The 27,397-nt window shown below is 39.4% G+C and overlaps 1 protein-coding gene and 1 pseudogene across 2 annotated transcripts in view; both read left to right on the top strand.

Annotated features, from left to right (window-relative positions):
* Nucleotides 1-27,397, top strand: part of CFAP91 (cilia and flagella associated protein 91) — a 101,658-nt gene that overhangs the window by 71,922 nt on the left and 2,339 nt on the right. For both annotated transcript variants that reach the window (XM_007532112.3, XM_060198307.1), the window contains exons 14-16: nucleotides 7,424-7,645; nucleotides 22,342-22,490; nucleotides 23,542-23,633. In XM_007532112.3, the coding sequence (XP_007532174.1) occupies nucleotides 7,424-7,645; nucleotides 22,342-22,490; nucleotides 23,542-23,633 (463 nt within the window). The remainder of the gene's footprint in view (nucleotides 1-7,423; nucleotides 7,646-22,341; nucleotides 22,491-23,541; nucleotides 23,634-27,397) is intronic.
* Nucleotides 25,602-25,718, top strand: LOC132540645 (small nucleolar RNA SNORA17; annotated as a pseudogene).

Here is a 27,397-nt window from a genome sequence, read left to right as displayed (position 1 = left end):
GTTGTTGTGGTTATTGTTGTTGTTATTGATGTTGTCATTGTTAGTTAAGACAGAAATGGAGAGAGGAGGGGAAGACAAAGAGGAGGAGAGAAAGACAGACACCTGCAGATCTGCTTCACCACCTGTGAAGTGACTCCCCTGCAGGGGGGAGCACGGGGGCTGGAACTGGGATCCTTATGCTGGTCCTTGTGCTTCATGCCACATGCGCTTAACCTGTTGCACTACCACTCAACTTCCCAAGACATTATTTTTTAATCCACCATTTGGGGAAGACAATCCTATGAGTTTTGACAGGTTAGAGAACATCACCATATTCAAGATATAGCCCTGTTCCATCACCCCCACAATTCTCCTCAGCATCCCATTTTATTATTAGTGATTTAATAAATTATAAGACAATAGGGTATAATTCTACACTTTTCCAACCACCAGAGTTCTGTGTCCCTATTTCCTCTATTGGAAATTGTAGCAGTTATCCTAAGATCACAGATATGAATTGACTATTAAATATATATTTACTCATTTTTTTAATCTCTCACATAGCTTCCAGTTTAATGATGCATGCTATTTGTAAGTGAACACAGCTACAGATTTCGTAATAGCAGCCTACTGAGTTACAAACCACAAAGAAAAAGCAGTTAATAAACAAAAATGTTTTTCTGAGAAAACCTTTATACATTGAAAAACAGGATCAGGGTGATGGTGCACCAGGTTAAGCACACATAGTACGAAGCAAAAGGATCCATACAAGGACCATGGTTCAAGCCTCCGGCTCCCTACCTACAGAAGGGTCGCTTCACAAGGGCTAAAGCATGTCTACGGATGTCTATCTTTCTATTTCCCTCTCTATCTTCCCCTCCTCTCTCAATTTCTTTTTTTTATTGTTTGTTTTTTTTTTAATTTCTTTATTGGGGAATTAATGTTTTACATTCAACAGTAAATACAATAGTTTGTACATGCATAACATTCCCCAGTTTCAACCCCCACTAGGTCCTCTGTCATCCTTCTTGGACCTGTATTCTCCCCTTTCAACCACCTGCACCCCAGAGTCTTTTACTTTGGTGCGATACGCCAATTCCATTTCAAGTTCTACTTGTGTGTGTGTGTGTGTGTGTGTGTGTTTCTGATCTTGTTTTTCAACTTCTACCTGAGAGTGAGATCATCCCATATTCATCCTTCTGTTTCTGACTTATTTCACTTAACATGAATTTTTCAAGGTCCATCTAAGATCGGCTGAAAACGATGAAGTCACCATTTTTTTACAGCTGAGTAGTATTCTATTATGTATATATACCACAACTTGCTCAGCCACTCATCTGTTGTTGGACACCTGGGTTGCTTCCAGGTTTTGGCTATTACAAACTGTGCTGCCAAGAACATATGTGTACACAGATCTTTTTGGGTGGGTGTGCTGGGTTCCTTAGGATATATCCCCAGGAGAGGAATTGCAGGATCATAGGGTAGGCCCATTTTTAGCCTTCTGAGAGTACTCCAGACTGTTCTCCACAGAGGTTGGACCAATTGACATTCCCACCAGCAGTGCAGGAGGGTTCCTTTGACCCCACACCCTCTCCAGCATTTGCTGCTGTTCCCTTTTCTGATGTACGACATTCTCACAAGAGTGAAGTAGTATCTCATTGTTGTCTTTATTTGCATGTCTCTGACAATCAGAGACTTGCAGCATTTTTTCATGTGTTTCTTGGCCTTTTGGATCTCTTCTGTGGTGAATATTCTGTCCATATCCTCCCCCCATTTTTGGATGGGGTTATTTGTTGTCTTGTTGTTGAGTTTGGCAAGCTCTTTATATATGTTAGTTATTAAACTCTTGTCTGATGTATGGCATGTAAAGATCTTCTCCCATTCTGTGAGGGGTCTCTTGGTTTGGGTAGTGGTTTCTTTTGCTGTGCAGAAGCTTTTTAATTTGATGTAGTCCCATAGGTTTATACTTGTCTTAGTCTTCTCTGTAATTGGATTCATTTCATTGAAAATGTCTTTAAAATTTATGCAGAAAAGAGTTCTGCCAATATTTTCCTCTAAGTATCTCACAGTTTCTGGTTTAACATCCAAGTCCTTGATCCACCTGGAATTTACTTTTATATTTGGTGAAATACAGTGGTTCATTTTCATTCTTCTGCATGTTTCAACCCATTGTTTCCAACAACCATTTGTTGAAGAGACTCTGCTTTCCCCATTTAATAGTCTGGGTCACTTTGTCAAAGATTAGATGTCCATAAATGTGGGGGCTCACTTCTGGGCTCTCAGTTCTATTCCACTGGTCAGTGTGTCTATTCACCAAGCAGTTTTGATGACAATGGCCCTATAATACAATTTGAGATCTGGGAGTGTGATGCCTCCAGTTCTGTTCTTTTTTCTCAAGATCGTTTTGGCAATTCTAGGTCATTTATGGTTCCAGATAAACATTAGTAGTATTTGTCCTATGCTTCTAAAAAAAAATGTGCTTGGGATCTTGATGGGGATAGCATTAAATTTGTAGATGGCTCTGGGTAATATATTCATTTTGATGATGTTAATTCTTCCAACCCATGAACATGGAATATCTTTCCACTTCTTTGTGTCTTTTTCAATTTCCTTGAGTAGTGATTCTTAATTTTCAGTATACAAATCTTTCACTTCTTTGCTTAGATTTACTCCTAGATATTTTACTGTTTTGTTGCTATAGTAAAAGGAATTGATTTCTAGATTTCAATTTCTTCTTAGTGTTTGCATAGAAGAATGCCACTGACTTTTGAATGTTAATTTTGTAGCCTGACACCTTACTGTATTGCCTGATGATATCCAAAAGCTTCTTGCTGGATTCCTTAGGGTTTTATATGTATACTATCATGTCATCTGCAAATAGGGAGAGTTTGACATCTTCTTTTCCAATCTGTATCCCTTTAATTTCTTGCTCCTGCCTGATTGCTATGGCAAGAACTTCCAACACTATGTTGAATAATAATGGTGATAGTGGGCAGCCCTGTCTAGTAACTGATCTGAGGGGAAATGCTTCCAGTTTTTCACCATTGATTATGATGTTGGCTGTAGGTTTTCTATATATAGACTCCACTATCTTCAGGAATTTTCCATCTATTCCCATTTTTTGTAATGTTTTGATCATAAAGGGATGTTGTATTTTGTCAAAGGCTTTCTCTGCATCTATTGATATGACCATGTGGTTTTTGTCGATGTGGTGGATGACGTTGATTGATTTACATATATTAAACCAGCCTTGCATGCCTGGGATAAACCCCACTTGGTCATGATGAACAATCTTTTTAATGTACTGCTGTATCCAGTTGGCTAGAATTTTGTTCAATATTTTGGCATCTATGTTCATCAGAGATATTGGTGTGTAGTTTTCTTTTTTGGTTGTGTCCCTGTCTGCTTTTGGTATAAGAGTGATGTTGGCTTCATAGAAGCTGGCAGGGAGTATTCCAGTGTCTTCAATCTTCTGGAAGACTTTTAAAAGTAGTGGTGTTAGTTCTTTCTTGAACATTTTGTAGAATTCATTTGTAAAACCATCTGGTTCAGGATTTTATTTTGGGAAAGATTTTTGATAGCTGTTTCAATTTCATTAGCTGTCATGGGCCTGTTCATGTTATCCACTTCCTCTTTACTTAGTTTTGGAAGTTGGTAGGTATCTAGGAAATTGTCCATTTCTTCCAGGTTCTCTAGCTTGTTGTGGCATATAGTTGTTCATAGAAGCCTCGCATGATATGTTGAATTTCTGTGGTGTCTGTTGTGCTATCTCCTCTTTCATTTAGTATCAGATTTATTTGGGTCTTCTCCCTTTTTTGATTTGTGAGTCTGTCTAAAGGTTTGTTGATTTTGTTCACTCTTCCGAAGAACCAACATTTATGTTCATTGATCTTTTGTATGGTTTTCTTATTTTCAGTGCTATTTATTTCTGCCCTAACTTTAGTGATTTCTGTCCTTCTGGTTGCTTTAGGGTTCCTTTGTTGTTCTTCTTCTAGGTCTTTAAGATGTGCATTCAGGCTGTTTATTTGTGCTTTTTTTTTGTTTCCTAATGTGTGCTTGTATAGCTATGAACTTCCCTCTCAGTAGTGCCTTAGATGTGTCCCAAATGTTTTGATAGCTTGTGTCTTCATTTTCATTGAACTCTTGAAACATTTTGATTTCTTCCTTTATTTCCTCTTTGACCCAGAAGTTGTTAAGAAGTGTACTGTTGAGCTTCCACATTTTGGGACTCTTACTAATCTTTTGTTGATTGTTAAGTGTTAGTTTAATTCCACTGTGGTCTGAGAAGATGCTTGGGATGATTTCAATGCTCTTGAATTTGTTGATGCTGTCTTTGTGGCCTAACATATGGTCTATCCTTGAGAATGACCCATGTGGATATGAGTAAAATGTGTATTCCAGTTTCTTGAGGTGAATGACTCTGAAAATGTCCAATAGTTCTAGTTTATCTATCTCTTCATTTAGCTCCCTTATTTCTTTATTGATTTTCTGCCTGGATGATCTGTCAAGTTGAGAGAGTGGGGTGTTGAAGTCCCCTGCTATGACTGTATTGCTGTTAATATATTGCTGTAGCTCTTTCAGTAGACATTTGATATATTTAGATGGCTTCTAATTGGGTGCATAGATGTTAATAATTGTTAAGTCCTCTTGATTGACTGATCCTCTGAGCATTAAGTAGTGTCCATTCCTATCTTTTTAAATCTTATCTATTTTAAAGTCTATCGTGTCAGATATGAGAATAGCTGTTTCTGCCCTTTTTTGTGGGCCATTGGCTTATATGGTAGTGAAAGTATGATTTCCATCCTTTCACTTTAAGTCTGTGTTTGTCTTGTTGAGTTAGGTGGGTTTCCTGTAGACAGCATATTGTTGGGTTGTATTTTCTGATCCATCTTCCTACTCTGTGTCTTTTTAATATGTGAATTCAGGCCATTGACATTTATTGATATAAAAGACTGAAGATATTTAATGCCATCCTTGTAGAATTTTAGAGTGTTCTTATATATGACCTATATATGGTGGTCTGAATGTTTATAGGAGAACTTTCAGAGCTTCTTTCAGGGCAGGCTTGGTGATAGTTGATTCCTTCAACTGTTGCTTGTCTGAGAAGGTTTTGATGCCTCCATCTAGTCTGAATGACACTCTAGCAGGAATAGTATTCTTGGTTGAAAGCCTTTCTCATTGAGCATTCGATAGATATCTTGCCATTCTCTTCTGGCCTGTAGTGTTTGTGTGGAGAACTCTGCTGCTTATCTTATGGGTTTTCCTCTGTAGGTGACTCATTGTTTTTCTCTTGCAGCCTTCAGGATCCTTTCTTTATCCTTATTTCTTTCCATTATAAGTATGATGTGTCTTGGTGTCTTTAAGTCTGAGTTAATTCTGTTTGGGACCCTCTGGGCTTCTTAAATCTTTATGTCTTTGATATAGTCTAGACTAGAGAAATTTTCAGCTATTATGGCCTGAAGAATGCTTTCTTCCTCTCCCTCTATTTCTTCCTCTGGTAAGCCAATAATGTGTATATTGTTTCTTTTGAAGTCATCCCATAGGACTCTGTTGTTGTTTTCAGCATCTCTTAATCTCTTTTTGAGATCACTTACTTCTTTGTTAGTTGTCTCTAATTCATCCTGGATCTTGCTAATTCTGTCTTCAGCCGCATTGATTCTATTCTCTCTCCTCCATACTGTTTTCTGGAGTTCATCTGTTTTGTTACCCTGTTATGATACTGTTTTAGCTTGTTCAGCTAGTTGTGTTCTTAGCTCAGCTATTTCAGCTTTCAGCTAATAACCCTGAGATAATTAGTGTTTTCTTCCAGAGTCTCATTTGTTGTTCCTGTATTTCTGATTACAATTCTTTCAAACTCTTTACTCACTCCTGTGATTATTTCCTTAGCTAGTGTTTGGATGTTGAACTTGTTATTTTGTGCTTCACCCTTTGGGGGGGAGCTTTTAGCAGGACTGTTGTCCTGGTTAGTTTCTCCATTATTTCTTCTTGTTGGTTTAGCCATTTTATATATTATGAGTTCCCTTTATCAGTACTTTTCAAATTACTGATCACTATTGCCTGGATTGATTTGTGTCTTCTAAGTAAGGTAATTTAATGTTTCACAGTGGTGGAAGTTAACAGTTATTTCAATAGTATTTTAATCCCTGAGTTGGAACTCAGTGGTTTAAAAGCCTCTTTTTCCTTTTCTTCCCTGTAGGCTATGGGAGCCTGAGGGCTTTTAAACTACAAGTAGGCTTCTTAGCTTAATCATTGACTCCTGACCAAGAGATAAAGCAGGGTTTGGCAGAGATAATCCAGTGGTTATGCAAAGAGACTTTCACAGCCCCACTGCTATGCCACTGAGGTATAGGTCTTCTCCTGAGTTTCCTTGCTAGATCTCTGTCCCCTGGTGTCCCTTCCTGCCGCCACTCCAGACTGAGGGCAGTAGCAATGGAGACCCAGAGTTGTACTTGGTGAGTCTCCAGGGAGTCCTCTCCTCTCCTCAGCTGTCCCCTTGTTAGTGGAACAGACTGGAAGTGGTGTCTCAACTGACAAACTGCCGGACTGTTACCAGCCACTTAATCTCTCCCTAGGCTCCTCTCTGTCACCAGCCACATGTGTTTGCACTCACTGGTGACCTGGTGGGTTCCTGTAGTCGTTCCAGTCCTGTCTCATTTCGGTCCCAGGTGGTCTCCTTTGGTATTCCTAGTTGATCCAGGAGAGGAGAGGAGAGGAGAGAAAGAGATCTGCTGCTGCTTGTCTCTATCTCTTTCTATATATATTATCCCAGATCTATATATAATATATATAGATTATCCCAGAGTAGTGAAGCTCTGACAGTGACCAAAAAATGTGAATAAGTGAGCACATCCTGTTGAAAAAATGTTGCCCCCCGACTTGCTCCAAATAACATTACGACAAACCTTCAGTTGTAAAAAATGTAGTATCTTAAGGTGCAATGAAAAGAAACAAAATAGAAAGAAGTGTGCCTGTATTGCAGTACATTATATGACCATAGCAGAATCACCTCCCTAAATGTTTTGGTAGGATTTTTATAGGGTTTAAGCCCCCAGTACCCACCTGCAGGAGGGAAGCTTTACAGGTGATCAAGCAGTACTGCAGGTGTCTCTCTATTTCTCTCCCTCTCTCTTCTTCCCTCTCAACTCGTCTCTTTTTTATAAAATAAAAAAAATAAGTAAAAAGTGTAGGGGAGTTAATACCTATAATACCTATGCAAAGAAACTTTCATTCCTAAGGCTCCAAAGTCCCAAGTTCAATCCCCTGCACCATCATAAGCCAGAGTTTAGCAGTACCTTGGTAAAAATAAATAAATACATACATGCATAAGAACTGAATGGGGCCAGTCTAGAGGTAAAATTTCTAATAAGAAATAAGCACATCCCTTCCCATAAATCACCACTCACCATGGAATATACATTCTTAAGACACTATATTTGTTTTTAAGGTATCACTGGTGGAAAACCATTTAGCTGGACTGGAAGGAAGGGTGCTAGCAGACATGCTTGACTTCCTGTCCAAAGAGCTGGTGAGACTACAAGAAGAGAGGAGGATTCACGCCTTTGCCATGCTGGCTGAACGACAGAGGAGGATGCGGGAAGCTGAGGAGAGTGGTCGGCGCCAAGTGGAGCTCAGGATCCAGTGGGAAGAGGACCAGATATTTAAGGAGGCAAGTGAGACTAGAAGCTGTCTGGAAAGAGCCAGGTCAATCCAAAGGAAACTCATGATATTAAATGACATTTTTTCATCGAAGTTACTTAGGCCAAGGGCCAGGAGTAGCACACCTGGTTAAGCATACACATTATACAGTGTGCAAGGATGCAGGTTCAAGTCCCTGGTCCCTACTTACAGAATTCTCTTTCTCTTTGCTCTATATGTACTCCTCCTCTCTCAACTTCTCTCTGTCTCCATCCAGTAATAAATAAATAAAAAAATTTTTAAGTTATTTAGGAAAAAAAAACACTAGTATAGCCACAGCCCCTTTGGAATATAACTAAAATATGCCTACTAGCTATCTACAAAATGGAGGACCCCCCAACTTTTCATCTGCACTATTACAGCCTTTAGGTCTGTGACTGGTCAACAACTTGTTTGGCTTTATATGTTAACTCTTTTCAGCCACCAGGTTCCAGATGCTAGCATGATGCCTACCAGACTTCCCTGGACAGACAACCCAACTGCTTTGCCAGAGCCCTTACCCACTAGGGAAAGAGAGAGGCAGGCTGGGAGTATGGATCGACCTGTCAACATTCATGTTCAGTGGGAAAGCAATTACAGAAGCCAGACCTTCCACCTTCTGCATCCCACACTGACCTTGGGTCCATACTCCCAGAGGGATAAAGAACAGGAAAGCTATCAGGAGAGGGATGGGATACAGAGTTCTGGTGGTAGGAATTGTTGTACCCCTCTTATCCTGTATTTTAGTCAATGTTTCCTTTTTATAAATAAAAATTTTTTTAAAAAAAGTTATTTAGGTTAGAATGAGAAGTCAAAGTTGATATTCCATTTCTGCTTTCAGCAACTGGGAAGATGATGGCACTGGTTTATTTCTTTATCACTGTTGTTGTTGTTGTTATTCTTTTTAATGTGGTGCTTAGGTTCAAATCTCAGGACTTACCCATCTAAAGCATGTGCTCTAGCACTGAGCAACCTCCTTATTCTTATGGTTCTGTTTTCTGAAATACAAAAGCTAAAAGTAGAATAAGTATAAGGTCACAGATATAGTCAAGAATTTGTTTTAAAGCAGGTTTGAGAACATCTTAGTAGAGGTATCATTTCAGCAGATAAGTCTATAAGAAGGAATTTAGAAATGAGATTTTGGCTAAAGAGGTAAATTCAGGAGTTACAATATCAATTGATATGTATAGAATTCTGACCAAGACACAATGGATATAAAATTCCGAAGTGACCAAGGTGGAAATTCAGAGGAAATTTGAGGCACTCTGGCTCATCAGGAATAGAAAAGATGAAGTAAAAACTTCTTTAACAAGAACTATGCTGTGACTAATAGTCAATCACCTCCACCAAACACACTCCTTTCAAGTAAGCTTTGGAAGGTTTGATATATATTATCTCCAGTAGTGTGTCTGACCGTCTAGGAATAGAGACAGATGATGCTAAGCTGACTGCTTCTCAGATGGCCATAGAAAGCACTGTTTAATGACTGGTATACAGAGTTGTCAAGGCAAAGGTTAGATGAGTTTGCCTTGGACCAGATGTGGATTACATGGGAAATAGAGAAGGAGTAAACCTAAAACTTGGGGCAAAAAAATTCCTCTCCAGAGGGGGCTTTCTGAATCATCTATGCATACTTTTGAGCTCCTGGAATGGAAAAAACATGATATCCGTTTGAGTTTTTCTCATTGGACATTTCTTTTCATGTGGGACTGCACACATTCATGACACTATTGCCTTGGCCAACTTTTTTTCATGCCTTATTATTGTTATTATTATTATTATTATTTTCCCTCCTCCAGGGTTATTGCTGGGCTCGGTGCCTGCACCATGAATCCACCGCTCCTGGAGGCCATTTTTTCCCCCTTTTGTTGCCCTTGTTGTAGCTTCGTTGTGGCTATTATTATTGCCCTTGTTGATGCAATTCGTTGTTGGATAGGACAGAGAGAAATGGAGAGAGGAGGGGAAGACAGAGAAACGGAGAGAAAGATAGACACCTGCAGACCTGCTTCAACGCCTGTGAAGCGACTCCCCTGCAGGTGGGGAGCCGGGGGCTCGAACAGGGATCTTTACGCCGGTCCCTGCGCTTTGCGCCACTTGCGCTTAACCCTCTGTGCCACCGCCCAGCCCCCTATTATTTTATTTTTAAGGAAGACTTTTTTATTTATAAAATGGAAACATTGATGAGACCATAATCAGAAGGGTACATTTCCACATATTGCTCACCCCAGAACTCCATATCCATTCCTCTCCCTTGATAGTTTCCCTATTCTTTATCCTTCTGGGATTATGGACCCAGAATCATTGTGGGGTACAGAAGGTGGAAGGTCTGACTTCTGTAATTGCTTCCCCACTGAACATGGGCGTTGACTGGTCAATCCATACTCCCAGCCTACCTCTCTTTCCCTAGTGGGGTAGGGATCTGGGGAGGCAGGGCTCCAAGACACATGGTGGGGTCCTCTACCCAAGGAAGTTGGGTTGACATCATAGTATCATCTGGGACCTGGTGGCTGAAAAAGAGTTAAGATATAAAGCAGAACAAATTGTTGATTAATCATGAACTTAAAGGCATGAATATTGCAGATGAAGATTTGGGGTCTCCATTTTGGAAAAAGCTAGTAGGTCTGTTTTAGGTATATTCCAGAGGGCCCATGACTTTACTAGTTTTTGCCTGAGCCTGACATCTAATATTCAGGTGGACCAGGTTATCGTCTGGGGAGATTGTGTCATAGCTGGAAAAAAGGACCAGAAAACTGGATCAGGGAAGAAAGTAGCTCCTAAATATGGGAAAAGTATATAAATATTGTTAACTGTAAACCCCGCTGATTTGATCTGGGGCCCATAGTCAGCCTGACAGGAGCCTATGTAACCTCTGCATCCCTGTAGGTCTGCATTCACATTCTGTGATCACGGCTAGGAAAATTCTAGGCTGCACTAATTTCAGGACACATCTTCCTCTGGTAATGGGTAGACTATGTTGTCAATCCTCCTTTTGGAGAATGGAACATTCCCTACCATTATTGATCTAAATGGAACACTGCTCAGCTTTGGTTTATAGTTGTGCAGAAGGATTGAACCTGGTATCTTGGAGTCTCAAACATGAGAGTCTTTTTTTTTTGCATAACCACTATTCTGTCTTCCCCAGCACTCTTTCTTTATTTTTTAGAGTTAGAGGGAAATAGATGGAGGAACAAAGTGGTGAGACACCATAGCACCAATTTGGAGTCTCTCCCCCCACCCCTGTACCATCTATAATGCTTCCAGGAGGTGTAGGGACTTAAAGCCAGGACCTCTCACAAGATAAAACACACTATGTACAAAGTGAGCTATCTCTTAGCTCCTCGATTTGAGATTTTAATGACTACCCAATTCCAAGGGAATTAGTATTGAGCCATGAATAGCACTGGACATATGTTTTGGAAGTTAAAAAAAATTAAGACTAACATAGGGTCTGAGGGAGGTGGCACTGTGGACAGCAGGTAGAGCAAATGCCTTGCATGTGTGAGGTCCAAGCTTTGTTTCCTGGTGCCACATGTGATGGAACAATACTTAGGTCTCTACCTCTCTCATAGGAGAATAAATAAAAGAAATCAGATTGCCTTTTCTACATACTGTTCAAGAAATTTCAAGTTATGCATGGTCAACTATAGCTTTCTAACTGAAGTGGCAGTTCATTTACAATACTACAATACAGTACAGTACAGTACACTACAAGACAATAAATACAATACAATACAATACAATACAATACAATACAATACAATACAATACAATACAATACAATAATGTGGCAGCCTTTAATAACAATTCACATCCTAGATTTTTACCACCCTAACACATTTTGCTTTAAAAAGACTTACTGACGGGGAGTCGGGCGGTAGCTCAGCGGGTTAAGCGCACGTGGTGCAAAGTGTAAGAACCAGTGTATGGATCCTGGTTCGAGCCCCTGGCTCTCCACCTGCAGGGGAGTCGCTTCACAAGTGGTGAAGCAGGTCTGCAGGTGTCTGTCTTTCTCTCCCCCTCTCTGTCTTCCCCTCCTCTCTCCATTTCTCTCTGTCTTATCCAACAACGATGACATCAATAACAACAATAAAAAAAACAGCAATGGCAACAAAAGGGAAAATAAATATTTTTTTAAAAGACTGAGATTTATTTTTTGTTTTTTATTTTTATTGTATCAGTGATTTAATATATATATGTCAAAATTACATGTCAACAGAGGTGTAATTCCACACTGTTCCCACCACCAGAGTTCTGAATCCCTAAGTCCCTCCATTGCAGGCCACCACAATTCTCCCAAGCCACCATAATTCTCCCAAGCCATGGGTTAACTATCATCTCTACAACTGTCTATATTTGTACATAATTTCCCTATTTAGATTAATAGATTTATAAACTATTAGTAAACCTGAACTTCCTAACACCTGTGTAATATCAGTCACTAAAGGAAACCAGCTAGAAGGGCGGCAGGTAGCAGTGCACCTGGTTAAGCGCACACAATATAGTGCACAAGGACCCAGGTTCAAGCCCCTGGTCCCCATCTGCAGGGGGAAAGCTTCACAAGTGGTGAAGCACAGCTGCAGATATCTCTCTGTATCTCTCCCTCTCTATTTCCCCCTCCCTTCTCAATTTCTATCTCTATCCAATAATAAATAAATAAATAAATAAATAAACAAATAAAACTAGGTAGAATGGGAAGAGCCAACTAGAGTGAAAATATAATGGAAAGGGATAAAGAAACCAATATACTCAAAAATACAGAGGAGAAATTGGTGCAAAGTTTCATAGGAAGGTTATTTTTTCTTTTTATATAGATCACTTTATTGGGGATGATGTTGTTTTACAAGACTACTGTTGTCATCAGTGTAAAATTTCACATCTCCCCGTGATAGGTGTCAATACACTTTGCCTGCAACCAATTTAAAAATGGGAATGATGCCAGGACATGTCAGCCTTGTGTATGTAGGAAGTACAAGAAAGGGGAGTCGGGCTGTAGTGTAGCGGGCTAAGCGCAGGTGGCGCAAAGCACAAGGACCGGCATTAGGATCCCGGTTCGAACCCTGGCTCCCCACCTGCAGGGGAGTCGCTTCACAGGCGGTGAAGCAGGTCTGCAGGTGTCTATCTTTCTCTCCTCCTCTCTGTCTTCACCTCCCTCTCTCCATTTCTCTCTGTCCTATCCAACAACGATAACAACAATAATAACTACAACAATAAAACAACAAGGGCAACAAAAGGGAATAAATAAATAAAATAAATATAAAAAAAGAAAAAAAAGATTCAAAAAAAAAAAAAGGAAGTACAAGAAAAGTATTCAGATGGTCCTTCTAGTGTGATTTAGGGATTATGTAAAGGATGTATCCATTTGCGGGCCACAGATTCAAATATTATCATCATTCTACCAGTAGTTCTCCAACTCCCACCATATGACCCTCTCAAAGATAAATATGCTTACACATAAGTATATCCAAACAGAAATATACATTAACTAACTTTCTGGAAATATATAGATATTGAGAAATAGACAAAGAGATTCATAGGCTGTTATTTAACCACATATACACTTTTGCATACACATAAAGACATATTCACAAATATAGTGCAGGTGAGAACATTAGCAAAGATGTGAAGGGAGATACATAGACTCAGATAGTCACTTGCACATTTCCTTATTCACTCATATACACACATATGCAGGTTCAGAAACTTACACAGTTATGAAAATACATGTGAAGACACAGTAATACGTTGCTAGATGTGGATATTAAACTTCCATCCCCTCAGCACTCTTGATACAGTATTAGTCTAGACTCAGGATCTGAGTCCCAATCATTGTTTCAGATACAAAGAAATATTCACACATGAAATAGAAAAGTGCCCTTGCTCCAAGAAACTCAAGTTCTACTAAGGAGACAGAATGTATACATAACTTTGTGTAACACACTTAATGAATGATACTCTCTGAATATCTGCTAAACTGAACTATCATTTATGGTTGCATAGAAAACAATAAAGCAGAGAAAATGTCTGCCAAAATGTCTGCACAAGAATGGAAAGGGTCTGTGGTCACGAAGAAGCCACAGCAACCTTCTGAGATACTAACAGTGGCCACCTGGCTACTGGTTTTACTCCAGTCTACTGTACTACGCATTTATGAGCTCTGCACTTTTCTGTGTATTTCAACTAATAATTTCTAGAAAACTTTTTAGCATCTAGTGCTAACATGATAGTTAAATAATTTATCATGGGGTTGGGCACTCAGTTGAGTGCATATACTGCCAAGGACAAAGGGAGGGAGGGAAGCTTCACAAGCAGTGAAGAAGTTCTGTATTTCTCTTTCTCTCTGTCCCCCTCTATTTTTTTAAAATTTATTTTTAAAAGGAGATATTATCAAAACCATAGGATAAGAGGGGTACAACTCCACACAATTCCCAACACCAGATCTCTGTATCCCATCCCCTTCCCTGATAGCTTTCCCATTCTTTATCCCTCTGGGAGTATGGGCCCAAGGTCATTGTGGGATGCAGAAGATGGAAAGTCTGTCTTCTGTAATTGCTTCCCTGCTGAACATGGGTGTTGACTGGTCGATCCATACTCCCAGCCTATCTCTCTCTCTCTCCCTTGTGGGGAAGGGCACTGGAGAAGCAGAGCTCCAGGACACATTGATGGTGTCCCCCTCTATTTTATCCTCCCCCTCAACTCCTCTCTGTACCAGCAGATAAAAGAAAGGCGTGCGGGGTGGGGGTGGGGGTGGCAGCTAGGATTTATAGTGCAGGTACTGAGCCCCGGCAGTCAATAACCTTGGTGGGAAAAAAATTATCAGGGACCAAGCATTGTTCTAGCTTTCTGTTTTTCTGTAGCTAAGGCATGGCCCTTGTGGTAATCTTTTTTTTTTTTTTTGTAAATTTTTAAAAAATTATTTTCCCTTTTGTTGCCTTTTTCTTTTTTTTTGTTGTTGTTATAGTTATTATTGTTGTTATTGATGTCATCGTTGTTGGATAGGATAGAGAGAAATGGAAAGAGGTGGGGAAGACAGAGAGGGAAAGAGAAAGACAGAAATCCACAGACATGCTTCACTACCTGTGAAGCGACTCCCTTGCAGATGGGGAGCCAGGGGCTCGAACCCAGATCCTTAGGACCATCCTTGTGCTTTGCTCCACGTGCGCTTAACCCACTGCGCTACGGCCTCGCTCCCCCTTGTGGCAATCTTAAGATGACTTCTGTTGCTCTTATATTATGTTCCTATCAGAGGAGAAATGAAATTTAAAAGGGGGGAGGGTTGGTAGGATGGTGATTCACCCAGCTGAGCACACACAATACCATGTGCAAGGACCCAGGTTAGAGGCCCCACTCCCCACATGCTGGGGGAAAGCTTCACTGGTGGTGAAGCAGGTTTGCAAGTGTATATCTCTCTCCTTTTCCCCTCTCAATTTCTTTTTTTTTAAATAATTTATTTCTTTATTGGGGAATTAATGTTTTACATTCAACAGTAAATACAATAGTTTGTACGTGCATAACATTCCCCAGATTCCCGTCTAACAATACAACCCCCACTATGTCATTCATCATCTTTCATGGACCTGTATTTTCCCCACCCACCCACCCCAGAGTCTTTTACTTTGGTGTAATACTCCAATTCCATTTCAGGTTCGACTTGTGTTTTCTTTTCTAATCTTGTTTTTCAACTTCGGCCTGAGAGTGAGATCATCCCATATTCATCCTTCTGTTTCCGACTTAGTTCACTCAACATGATTTTTTCAAGGTCCATCCAAGATCGGCTGAAAACGGTGAAGTCACCATTTTTTACAGCTGAGTAGTATTCTATTATGTATATATACCACAACTTGCTCAGCCATTCATCTGTTGTTGGACACCTGGGTTGCTTCCAGGTTTTGGCTATTACAAATTGTGCTGCCAAGAACATATGTGTACACAGATCTTTTTGGATGGATGTGTTGGGTTCCTTAGGATATATCTCCAGGAGGGGAATTGCAGGGTCATAGGGTAGGTCCATTTCTAGCCTTCTGAGAGTTCTCCAGACTGTTCTCCACAGAGGTTGGACCAATTGACATTCCCACCAGCAGTGCAGGAGGGTTCCTTTGACCCCACACCCTCTCCAGCATTTGCTGCTGTTACCTTTTCTAATGTATGACATTCTCACAGGAGTGAAGTGATATCTCATTGTTGTCTTGATTTGCATTTCTCTGACAATCAGAGACTTGGAGCATTTTTTCATGTGTTTCTTGGCCTTTTGGATGTCTTCCGTGGTGAATATTCTGTCCAAGTCCTCCCCCCATTTTTGGATGGGGTTATTTGTTGTCTTGTTGTTGAGTCTGGCAAGCTCTTTATATATGTTGGTTATTAAACTCTTATCTGATATATGGCATGTAAAGATCTTCTCCCATTCTGTGAGGGGTCTCTTGGTTTGGGTAGTGGTTTCTTTTGCTGTGCAGAAGCTTTTTAATTTGATGTAGTCCCATAGGTTTATACTTGCCTTAGTCTTCTTTGTAATTGGATTCGTTTCATTGAAAATGTCTAAAATTTATGCGGAAAAAAGTTCTGCCAATATTTTCCTCTAAGTATCTGATAGTTTCTGGTCTAACATCCAAGTCCTTGATCCACTTGGAATTTACTTTTGTATTTGGTGAAATACAGTGATTCAGTTTCATTCTTCTGCATGTTTCAACCCATTGTTTCCAACACCATTTGTTGAAGAGACTCTGCTTTCCCCATATAATAGTCTGGGCCCCTTTGTCAAAGATTAGATGTCCATACGTGTGGGGCCTCATTTCTGGGCTCTCAATTCTATTCCACTGGTCAGTGTGTCTGTTCATGTTCCAGTACCAAGCAGTTTTGATGACAATGGCCCTATAATACAGTTTGAGATCTGGGAGTGTGATGCCTCTGGTTCTGTTCTTTTTTCTCAAGATTGTTTTGGCAATTCTAGGTCTTTTCTGGTTCCAAATAAACATTTGTAGCATTTTTTCTATTCTCCTAAAAAATGTGCTTGGGATCTTGATGGGGATAGCATTAAATTTGTAGATGGCTCTGGGTAATATATTCATTTTGATGATGTTAATTCTTCCAACCCATGAACATGGAATATCTTTCCACTTCTTTGTGTCTTTTTCAATTTCTTTGAGTAGTGACTCATAATTTTCAGTATACAAGTCTTTCACTTCTTTGGTTAGGTTTACTCCTAGATATTTTATTGTTTTTGTTGCTATAGAAAAAGGAACTGATTTCTGGATTTCAATTTCTTCTAACTTAGTGTTTGCATAGAGGAATGCCACTGACTTTTGAATGTTAATTTTATAGCCTGACACATTACTGTATTGCCTGATGATTTCCAAAAGCTTCTTGCTGGATTCCTTAGGTTTTTCCATGTATACTATCATGTCATCTGCAAATGAGGAGAGTTTGACTTCTTCTCTTCCAATCTGTATGCCTTTAATTCCTTGCTCCTGCCTGATTGCTATGGCAAGAACTTCCAACACTATGTTGAATAGTAATGGTGATAGTGGGCAGCCCTGTCTAGTACCTGATCTGAGGAGAAATGCTTCCAGTTTTTCACCATTGAGTATGATGTTGGCTGTAGGTTTGCTATATATAGACTCCACTATCTTCAGGAATTTTCCATCTATTCCCATTTTTTGTAGTGTTTTGATCATAAAGGGATGTTGTATTTTGTCAAAGGCTTTCTCTGCATCTATTGATATGACCATGTGGTTTTTGTCTTGCTTTTGTTGATGTGGTGGATCACATTGATTGATTTATGTATATTAAACCAACCTTGCATGCCTGGGATAAACCCCACTTGGTCATGATGAACAATCTTTTTGATATACTGCTGTATCCGGTTGGCTAGAATTTTGTTCAATATTTTCGCATCTATGTTCATCAGAGATATTGGTCTGTAGTTTTCTTTTTTGGTTGTGTCCCTGTCTGCTTTTGGTATCAGGGTGATGTTGGCTTCATAGAAGCTGGCAGGGAGTATTCCAGTGTCTTCAATCTTCTGGAAGACTTTTAAAAGTAGAGGTATTAATTCTTCTTTGAAGGTTTTGTAGAATTCATTTGTAAAACCATCTGGTCCAGGACTTTTATTTTTGGGAAGATTTTTGATAACTGTTTCAATTTCATTAGCTGTGATGGGCCTGTTCATGTTATCCACTTTCTCTTTACTTAGTTTTGGAAGTTGGTAGGTATCTAGGAAATCATTCATTTCTTCCAGGTTCTCTAGCTTGGTGGCATATAGTTGTTCATAGAAGCCTCACATGATATGTTGAATTTCTCCAGTGTCTGTTGTGATATCTTCTCTTTCATTTACTATCCGATTTATTTGGGTCTTCTCCCTTTTTTGTTTTGTGAGTCTGGCTAAAGGTTTGTCGATTTTGTTTACTCTTCCGAAGAACCAACATTTACTTTCATTGATCTTTTGTATGGTTTTCCTATTCTCAATGTTATTTATTTCTGCCCTAACTTTAGTGATTTCTGTCCTTCTGGTTGCTTTAGGATTCCTTTGTTCTTCTTCTAGGTCTTTAAGATGTGCAATCAGGCTGTTTATTTGTGCCTTTTCTTGTTTCCTAATGTGTGCTTGTATAGCTATGAACTTCCCTCTTAGGACTGCTTTAGCTGTGTCCCAAATATTTTGATAGCTGTGTCTTCATTTTCATTGAACTCTCAAAACATTTTGATTTCTTCTTTGATTTCCTCTTTGACCCAGAAATTGTTAAGAAGTGTACTGTTGAGCTTCCACATTTTGGGACTGTTACTAATCCTTTGTTGATTGTTAAGTGTTAGTTTAATTCCACTGTGGTCTGAGAAGATGCTTGGGATGATTTCAGTGCTCTTGAATTGGCTGATGCTGTCTTTGTGGCCTAACATATGGTCTGTCCTTGAGAATGATCCATGTGGATTTGAGTAAAATGTGTATTCCAGTTTCTTGGGATGAATGACTCTGAAAATGTCCAATAGTTCTAGTTTATCTATCTCTTCATTTAGCTCCCTTATGTCTTTACTGATTTTCTTCCTGGATGATCTGTCAAGTTGAGATAGTGGGGTGTTGAAGTCCCCTACTATGATTGTGTTACTGTTAATATATTGCTGTAGCTCTTTCAGTAGAAGTTTGATATATTTAGATGGCTTCTAATTGGGTGCATAGATATTAATAATTGTTAAGTCCTCTTCTATTGACTGATCCTCTGAGCATTAAGTAGTGTCCATTCCTATCTTTTTTTAATCTTATCTATTTTAAAGTCTATCATGTCAGATATGAGAATAGCTGTTCCTGCCCTTTTTTGTGGGCCATTGGCTTGTATGATAGTTTTCCATCCTTTCACTTTAAGTCTGTGTTTGTCTTGTTGAGTTAGGTGAGTTTCCTGTAGACAACATATTGTTGGGTTGTGTTTTCTGATCCTACTCTGTGTCTTTTAATAGGTGAATTCAGGCCATTGACATTTATTGATATCAAAGATTGAAGATATTTTAACGCAATTCTTGTAGAGTTTTAAAGTGTTTTGATATATGTCCTATTTGTGGTGGTCTGGTTGTTTATAGGAGACCTTTCAGAACTTCTTTCAGGGCAGGCTTGGTGATGGTTGCTTCCTTCAACTGTTGCTTGTCTGAGAAGGTTTTGATGCTTCCTTCTAGTCTGAATGACAGTCTAGTAGGATATAGTATTCTTGGCTGAAAGCCTTTCTCATTGAGCACTCGATAGATATCTTGCCATTCTCTTCTGGCCTGTAGTGTTTGTGTGGAGAAGTCTGCTGCTAATCTTATGGGTTTTCCTTTGTAGGTGACTCTTTGTTTTTCTCTTGCAGCCTTCAGGATCCTTTCTTTATCCTTATTCCTTTCCATTCTAAGTATGACATGTCTTGGTGTCTTTAGGTCTGGGTTAATTCTGTTTGGGACCCTCTGGGCTTCTTGAATCTTTATGTCTTTGGTGTTGTCTAGACTAGAGAAATTTTCAGCTATTATGGCCTGGAGAATGCTTTCTTCCTCTCCTCTTTCTTCCTCTGGTAAGCCAATAATGCGTATATTGTTTCTTTTGAAGTCATCCCATAGGACTCTGTTGTTGTTTTCAGCATCTCTTAATCTCTTTTTGAGATCTCTTACTTCTTTTTTAGTTGTCTCTAATTCATCCTCAATCTTGCTAATTCTGTCTTCAGCCTCATAGATTCTATTCTCTCTGCCCTCTACTGCTTTCTGGAATTCATCTATTTTGTTGCCCTGCTCTGATACTGTTTTAGCTTGTTCAGCTAGTTGCCTTCTTAGCTCAGCGATTTCAGCTTTCAGCTCTCTAATAACCATGATATAATTAGAATTTTCTTCCATATTCTCATTTGTTGTTCCTGCATTTCTGATTACAATTTTTTCAAATTCTTTACTCACTCCTGTTATTATTTCCTTAGCTAATGTTTGGATGTTGAACTCGTTGTTTTGTGCTTCACCCTCTGGAGGACTTTTAGCTGGACTCTTGTCCTGGTTTGAGTCTCCAATATTTTTTCTTGTTGTTTTAACCATTTTATATATTATGTTATGAGTTCCCTTTATCAGTACTTTTCAAATTACTGATCACTATTGCCTGGATTGACTTGTGTCTAAGTAATTTAATTAAAGGGTTTACCGTGGTGGAAGTTAACAGTTTTTTCAATCCCTGAGTTGGAGCTCAGTGGTGTAAAAGCCTCTTTTTTTTTCTTCCCTGTAGGCTATGGTAGCCTGAGGGCTTTTAAACTATCAATAGGCTTCTTAGCTTAATCACTGACTCCTGACCAAGAGATAAAGCAGGGTGTGGCAGAGATAATCCAGTAGTTATGCAAAGAGACTTTCACAGCCCCTCAGCTATGCCACCGAGGTATAGGTCTTCTCCTGAGTTTCCCGGTTAGATCTCTGTCCCCTGGTGTCCCTCCCTGTTGTTGCTCCAGATTCTGAGGGTAGTAGCAATGGAGACTCAGAGTTGCACTTGGTGAGTCTCTGGGGAGTCCTTTCCTCCCTTTAGCTGTCCCCTTGTTGTGGAGCAGACTGGAGGTGGTGTCTCCACTGATAAACTATTGAACTGTTAGCAGTCACTTAATCTCTCCTTAGGCCCCTCTCTCCTCTCTGTCACCAGCCACACGTGTTTGTACTCACGGGTGATTTACTGGGTTCCTGTGGTCATTCTAGTCCTGTCTTGTTTCGGTCCGGGTGGTCTCCTTTGGTATTCCTAGTTGATCTGGGAGAGGAGAGGAGAGGAACTCCCCTCTCAATTTCTCTGTCCCATCAAATGATATATATATATGTGTGTGTGTGTGTGTGTGTGTGTGTGTGTGTGTGTGTATCTTGTATTATTGTTTTTTTAAGATTTTATTTATTTATGAGAAAGATTGGAGGAGAGAGAGAACCCGACATCACTCTGGCACATGTGTTGCCAGGGATCGAACTCACGACTTCATGCTTGAGAGTCCAAAGCCTTAGCACTGCGCCACCTCCTGGACCACATCTTGTATTATTGTTGTCATCGTTGTTGTACAGGACAGAGCGAAATGGAGAGAGGAGGGCAAGACAGAGAGGGGGAGAGAAAGATAGACACCTGTAGACCTGCTTCACCACTTGTGAAGCGACTCTCCTACAGGTGGGGAGCCAGGGCTCGAACCAGGGTCCTTATGCTTGTCCTTGCAGTTTGTGCTATGTGCGCTTAATGGGCTGTTTTACCCCCCCCCCCCGGATCCCCTATTTATATATATTATTTAAAAAGAGAATAATGACCACCAGGAGTAGTGGATTCATAGTGCTGTCACTAAGCTCCAGCAATAACTCTAGTGGCAATAAAGAAAGGGAGGGGACTTTTCCCTTTAAAATTCTTTCTGGAAAGTGCACAAATCACTTTTGCATGTATGCCTTTGGTAACAAACACAAAACAAATACAGTCATCATACTAGGTACCTGTTGGCCCAGCTAACCCTTAAGAGTTCTATTATTTAAGAGGAAAAAGAGAAAGGACATTGGGAAATACCTTTTAATCTCTGCAACAATTAGATAGTTTGACTATTGGAAAAAGAAAGTCAGGGTCCAAAACAGGTTACTGACAGTGATCTTTCTGCATGGTTGTATTGCCCACCTCTATGTTAGACCCTTAATTCTAAATTGGGCTAGATTGAGAATCAGTAGGTGGATAAAAACAGACTAGATAGTAAAAAAAAATAAAAAGGAATAATCAGTTTGCGGAGGATGCATTGATAAAGGAAATAGATATGCTAAAAATATCTTCCAGTGCTTATAAATTGCTCTTAGCTTTATAATAGCATTCCTGTTGTCAGTAACTACAGGCAAGTCTGATTATTATTTTTTTAATTTTTATTGATAAAAAGGAAACACCGACAAAAACCATAGGATAAGAGGGGTACAACTCCACACAATTCCCACCACCAGAACTCCGTATCCCATCCCCTCTCCTGATAGTTTTCCAATTCTTTATCCCTCTGGGAGTATGAATGTTGACAGGTCGATCCATACTCCCAGCCTGTCTCTCTTTCCCTAGTGAGGCGGGGTTCTGGGGAAGTAGCGCTCCAAGGCCACACTGGTTGGGTCATCTGCCCAGGGAAGTTCGGTTGGCATCATGTTAGCATCTGGAACCTGGTGGCTGAAAATAGAGTTAACATATAGAGCCAAACAAATTGTTGACTAATCATGAACCTAAAGGCTGGAATATTTTTGCAGGTGATTAAAGTTCACCAAAGTACTGTGACCTCCTATCTGGAAGAGATAATACTGAAAACAGAAGAGAAAACTGCAGAAGAACAAGCCAGGGCAGAAATTGAGAAGATGGCTATGAAAATCAATGACATTGCTTATGAAATGGAAACTCGGTGTGTACAAAAAATAATGGAAGGTAGAACAGACAGCCTATTTGCTGTTCCCTATTTTTCTATTTTCTCTCGCCTCTCCTCCCCTCTTTTTCTTTCTCTTTTTAAATTTTATTTATTTATTTTCCCTTTTGTTGCCCTTGTTGTTTTTATTGTTGTTGTAGTTATTATTGTTGTCGTCATTGTTAGCTAGGACAGAGAGAAATGGAGAGAAGAGGGAAAGACAGAGAAGGGAAGAAAAGACAGACACCTGCAGACCTGCTTCACCACCTGTGAAGTGACTCCCCTGTAGGTAGGGGGCTCGAACCTGGATCCTTGCGCCAGTCCTTGTGCTTTGTGCCACATGCACTTAACCCACTGCGCTACCGCCCGACTCCCTCCTCTTTTCTTTTTCTTTCTCTCTCTGTCTCTCTATCTATCTATCTCTGTCATCACTAGGTTGACTTTTTCAGCTAGAACATGACAGAGACAGAGAGAAACCGAAACTTCCTACATGCAGTGTAGGAAGGGCTAGGACTTGAACATGAGTCATGCACATGGCAAAGCAGCACACTGTCCAAGTGAGTTATTTTACCAGTCCTCCTTATATATTTTTCAAGAGCTTAAGATTTCACCACCAAAGAGAAACAGAACATGTTTCAATGTTCATATTTTAATAACTTTTTAGATGCCAACATATTTGGTTACTCTTTTTTATTCTGAATTGCTTTCATATTGCTTTTAAGATTCAGCAAAGTGTGAAAAACGTGATTAAATATATTCAATATTATATTAAATTCACCTTAAATTTTAGACTTTCTTGTATAAACTATTTCTCTGTCATTACCTTTCTGGGAGGCAGTATAAATGAATTATAGGATTGTATCAGAATTTTCCGTGAAGCTAACTGAACTCACCAGAAGTGTGATATTTCAGATCACTTAATCAAGGAAAAGGTCATGGGAAGATTTAAGCAGTGGGGTTTCTTATACAAGCAAGGGGGATCTAAGTGTAAATCAGCAGCTCAAGCAAAGAAATAGTATAGGGTATGCTTTTTCTTTTTTTTTTTTTCCAGTCGAACTCAACTTCAGTCAGAGGAAATTGTTGCCGAGTTGGTTTATAGTTTCCTGATCCCAGAGGTCCAAAAGGAATTTGTCAAGGAAAAAGGTATATCAATATAACTGTTTTACACTGTGTTTTTTTTTTTAAACAGAGGTAAATTATTTTCAGTGTCCCAGGGGTTTACAGCTGAACAGAGGTATGGGAAAATTTTTGAAGAAGAATTATTCAGAGCTTGTCAAATTCTTTTTGACAGTGTCTAGTACATAAGGTCTCCTTCCAGAATATAGTCACCTCTGAGAATGATGAGTGGAATTAGTAAGCTTGATAAAGTTTCAAAACCCAACCCTTCTTTAAGAGGAAGCTCTAAGAAGAGGGGTATTTTATTATCTAATTTTTCTTCAAACACAGAGCAAATGTTGAAAGTGTGTAGGATTTTCAAGCTATAGCATCCAAAGCAGAGTATGGGAATGCACAGATTGAGAACCTTAGCCAGTTTTGAGGGCCCAGAGATTAGACATGTCTCAGGATGGAGAAAGAATAACCACAGCTAGTTACCATACAGTTGGTAAAAAGAAGTCAGGTGGAATATACATATAGGACATCCATAGCTAAGACAGTGTTAAGTGTACGTCCATCCATCCCAAAATTCTGGGAATATTTATTAAGCTATAAATAATAGGTGGTTATGTATCACACAGATAAAAATCAGACTACATTTCTAAAGGGATAACAGTGCTTAAAACTGTCATTATCCAAATGTCATTATGTCAGGTACATTATCTGATGCCATAAGATATTGAGTTTATTCTAATTATTCCATGCACAATCTTCATATCCTTAGGGCAGCATCCAGACATCAGAGTCATAGATGTTTCTAATATGGCAATACATCCCTCCACTGCCTGTGGGCAGAATCTCTTGAGCTATCCAGACTTTGCTGTAGAACAGGAATCTTGTGATAATAGGACATAGCCTAAAATACAGGCCTCATGGTATATTAGCCAGAGGAATGTACCTTGTAGGCAAACAACATATATTTTTCAAACAGATGCAAGGGTAACAATCAGTAGGACTTCCAATAACAGGTATCAGTAAGTCTTAGAAAACTTCAACAGCAGAATGCATGCACAATACTTATTGAGATGCTGAATAACCGAGGGGTCCATCTCCTCTGCTTAGCCTGTTCCACAGTTATCTACTGTTTCTTCCAGGCTTGTATTGAAATGTATATATCCTCCTTTGTTATTTGCCTCCAAGTTGGAGGCATATCTTTCTTTCTCCCTTTCTTCCTTTCTCTCTCTCTCTTCCATTGGTTTTAGTCATCAGAGAAAATTTTCTTTATAAAAGAATATTCTGGGAGCCAGGTGGTAGCAGAGCAGGTTAAACACAGGTGACACAAAGCGCGAGGACTGGTGTAAGGATCCTGGTTCCCCACCTGCAGGGGAGTCGCTTCACAAGCGGTGAAGCAGGTCTGCAGGTGTCTATCTTTCTCTCCCCCTCTCTGTCTTCCCCTCCTCTCTCCATTTCTCTGTGTCCTATCCAACAACAACGACATCAATAACAACAACAATAATATCTACAACAGTAAAACAATAAGGACAACAAAAGGGAATAAATAAACAATTCTTTTAAAAAAAGAATATTCTTCTGGTACTTTCAGGCTATAGGTGACAGACTTGATCCCAGTGAGAGAAGTGCAACTGGAAGACCAATACTTAAATGAAATACCTACTTGTAAGTTTTCAGAGTTCTATAGGGGAATTCTGGACTAGCCTATAAGGAAAATGTGTCGTATTTCACATTATTAAACCTTGAAAAAAGGAATAGTTGTAGTGTAGTTGAAGAGGACAAATAAATACCTTATTTTTCTGACTACATGATTCTACTGTAATTTTTAAACCAGTGCTCTCTAGTGATAAATATTTAGTTTGTCTCTATTATGTTTTTCTGTAACTAGTGGAGTTCTGCTCAATATATTTTACACATGTCCTGGCATGTTTCTGAGAGTAAATTCCTAAGAATATATTGCTGCAAACATGGTATTGAATTGTACATTTTGATAAACACAGCCATATTACCCCCCCCCCATGCTGTGTCACATGTGTGTCATTAGGGGGCAAAGAGAATAGAGGCTTGTCTAAGTCTAGTGCTGTGACCTGTGAGCAACTGGGTGGTTGACAGTCTGACACTCAAATTAAAAAAAAATTGTAAAAAAAGATGGGAGTCAGGCAGTAGCGCAGCGGGTTAAGCACATGTGGAGCAAAGCACAAGGACTGGTATAAGGATCCTGGTTCTAGCCCCAGCTCCCCACCTGCAGGGGGGTCACTTCACAAGTGGTGAAGCGGGTCTGCAGATATCTGTCTTCCTCTCCTCCTCTCTTTTTCCCCTTCTCTCTCCATTTCTCTCTGTCCTACCTAACAATGACAACATTAATAATAGCAACAATAACTACAACAACAGTAAAAAAAAAAACAACAAAGGCGACAAAAGGGAAAATAAATAAATAAAATATATAAAAAAGATTATTCTAATTCATACACTCATTGATTTTTATATGATAGTGCCTATACCAACCAAATCAAATTTTTAGATCAAATAACAATTCTGTATCACCTTATACTGCATATATTTTACACTGTATTTCCTAGCTTCTTGTAAAAGTATACAGTTCTCCTAGATAAGAAATGAGGCTGGTGTCTTCAGGTCAATTTTCCCTCTGGGGATTGAAAGAGTGAGAAATGGTGTGTTTAATAACTAGTAGTTTGTGACCACCTCTACCAGCTCCTCCTAGGCCTAACGGGATTAGGGAGAGGGGGAATTTGAAATAAACATTTTCATTAGGACTTCTCTGTCAATGAGTCTTCAGCCTTTTTCCTTTGTGTTTATGCCAGATTAAAAAGCCACATGGACTGGAATAATTCTGTTCCTCTTTTCAAATGAAAGGACCATATGTATTCTATGTACTTTTACCTAGATCTAGGATATGATTGATTCCAGGCCATCCTAAGATAACTCTCATTGTTAAATATTTTATTGATTTATTTATTTACTTATTGTACATATTTTTTATTTTTAAAAAGGAAACACTGAAAAAAGAGAAGGAAACACTAACAAAACCATAGGATAAGAGGGGTACAACTCCACACAATTCCCACAACCAGAATTTTCTATCCCATCCCCTGATAGCTTTCCTATTCTTTAACCCTTTGGGAGTATGGACCCAAGGTCATTGTGGGATGCAGAAGGTGGAAGGTCTGGCCTCTGTAATTGCTTCCCCACTGAACATGGGCATTGACAGGTTGATCCATATTCCTAGCCTGCCTCTTATTTATTTATTTTTAATGAAAGAGATACACAGAGAGAGACCAGTACACTGCTTAGCTCTGGTTTATAGTGGTGCTGGGAATTGAACTGCGGGGGGGGGGGGGGGGATGAAAGTCTTTTGTATAACAACTATGCTATTTCCCAAGCACAAGATAATTCATTTTTTAAAAGTTGATAAGGGCAGGAGGATGGGGATGGAATATGGGGGGAGCTAGCATAATGATTTTCATGCCTGGAGTTCTGAAGTTCTAGGTTCAATCCTATCCCCCCACTACCATCACCAAAAGCCAGAACTGAACAGTGCCTGATTAAATTTTAAAAAAGAAAAAATGATAATAAAACAGAAAAGTCTTTACTATTTATGGCTTCAGGCAAATTATCTAATCTTTCTGTATCTTAGTTGCCTTATCTGAAAGTGGAAATACTTAATATTCTCTTTTAAGGTTGTGTGTGTTAAATTAATAATGATATGCTAACTGCTTAAAATAGAGCCTTGCATAATTTAACAAGTGCTGACTGCCATTGTCATCATCAGTTCCAAGAGG

Source organism: Erinaceus europaeus, chromosome 9, assembly GCF_950295315.1.
Source record: "Erinaceus europaeus chromosome 9, mEriEur2.1, whole genome shotgun sequence".
Classification (NCBI taxonomy): Eukaryota; Metazoa; Chordata; class Mammalia; order Eulipotyphla; family Erinaceidae; genus Erinaceus; species Erinaceus europaeus.
The sequence above is the reverse complement of the archived record's forward strand: the minus strand, read 5'-3'. Positions and strand labels throughout refer to the sequence as shown.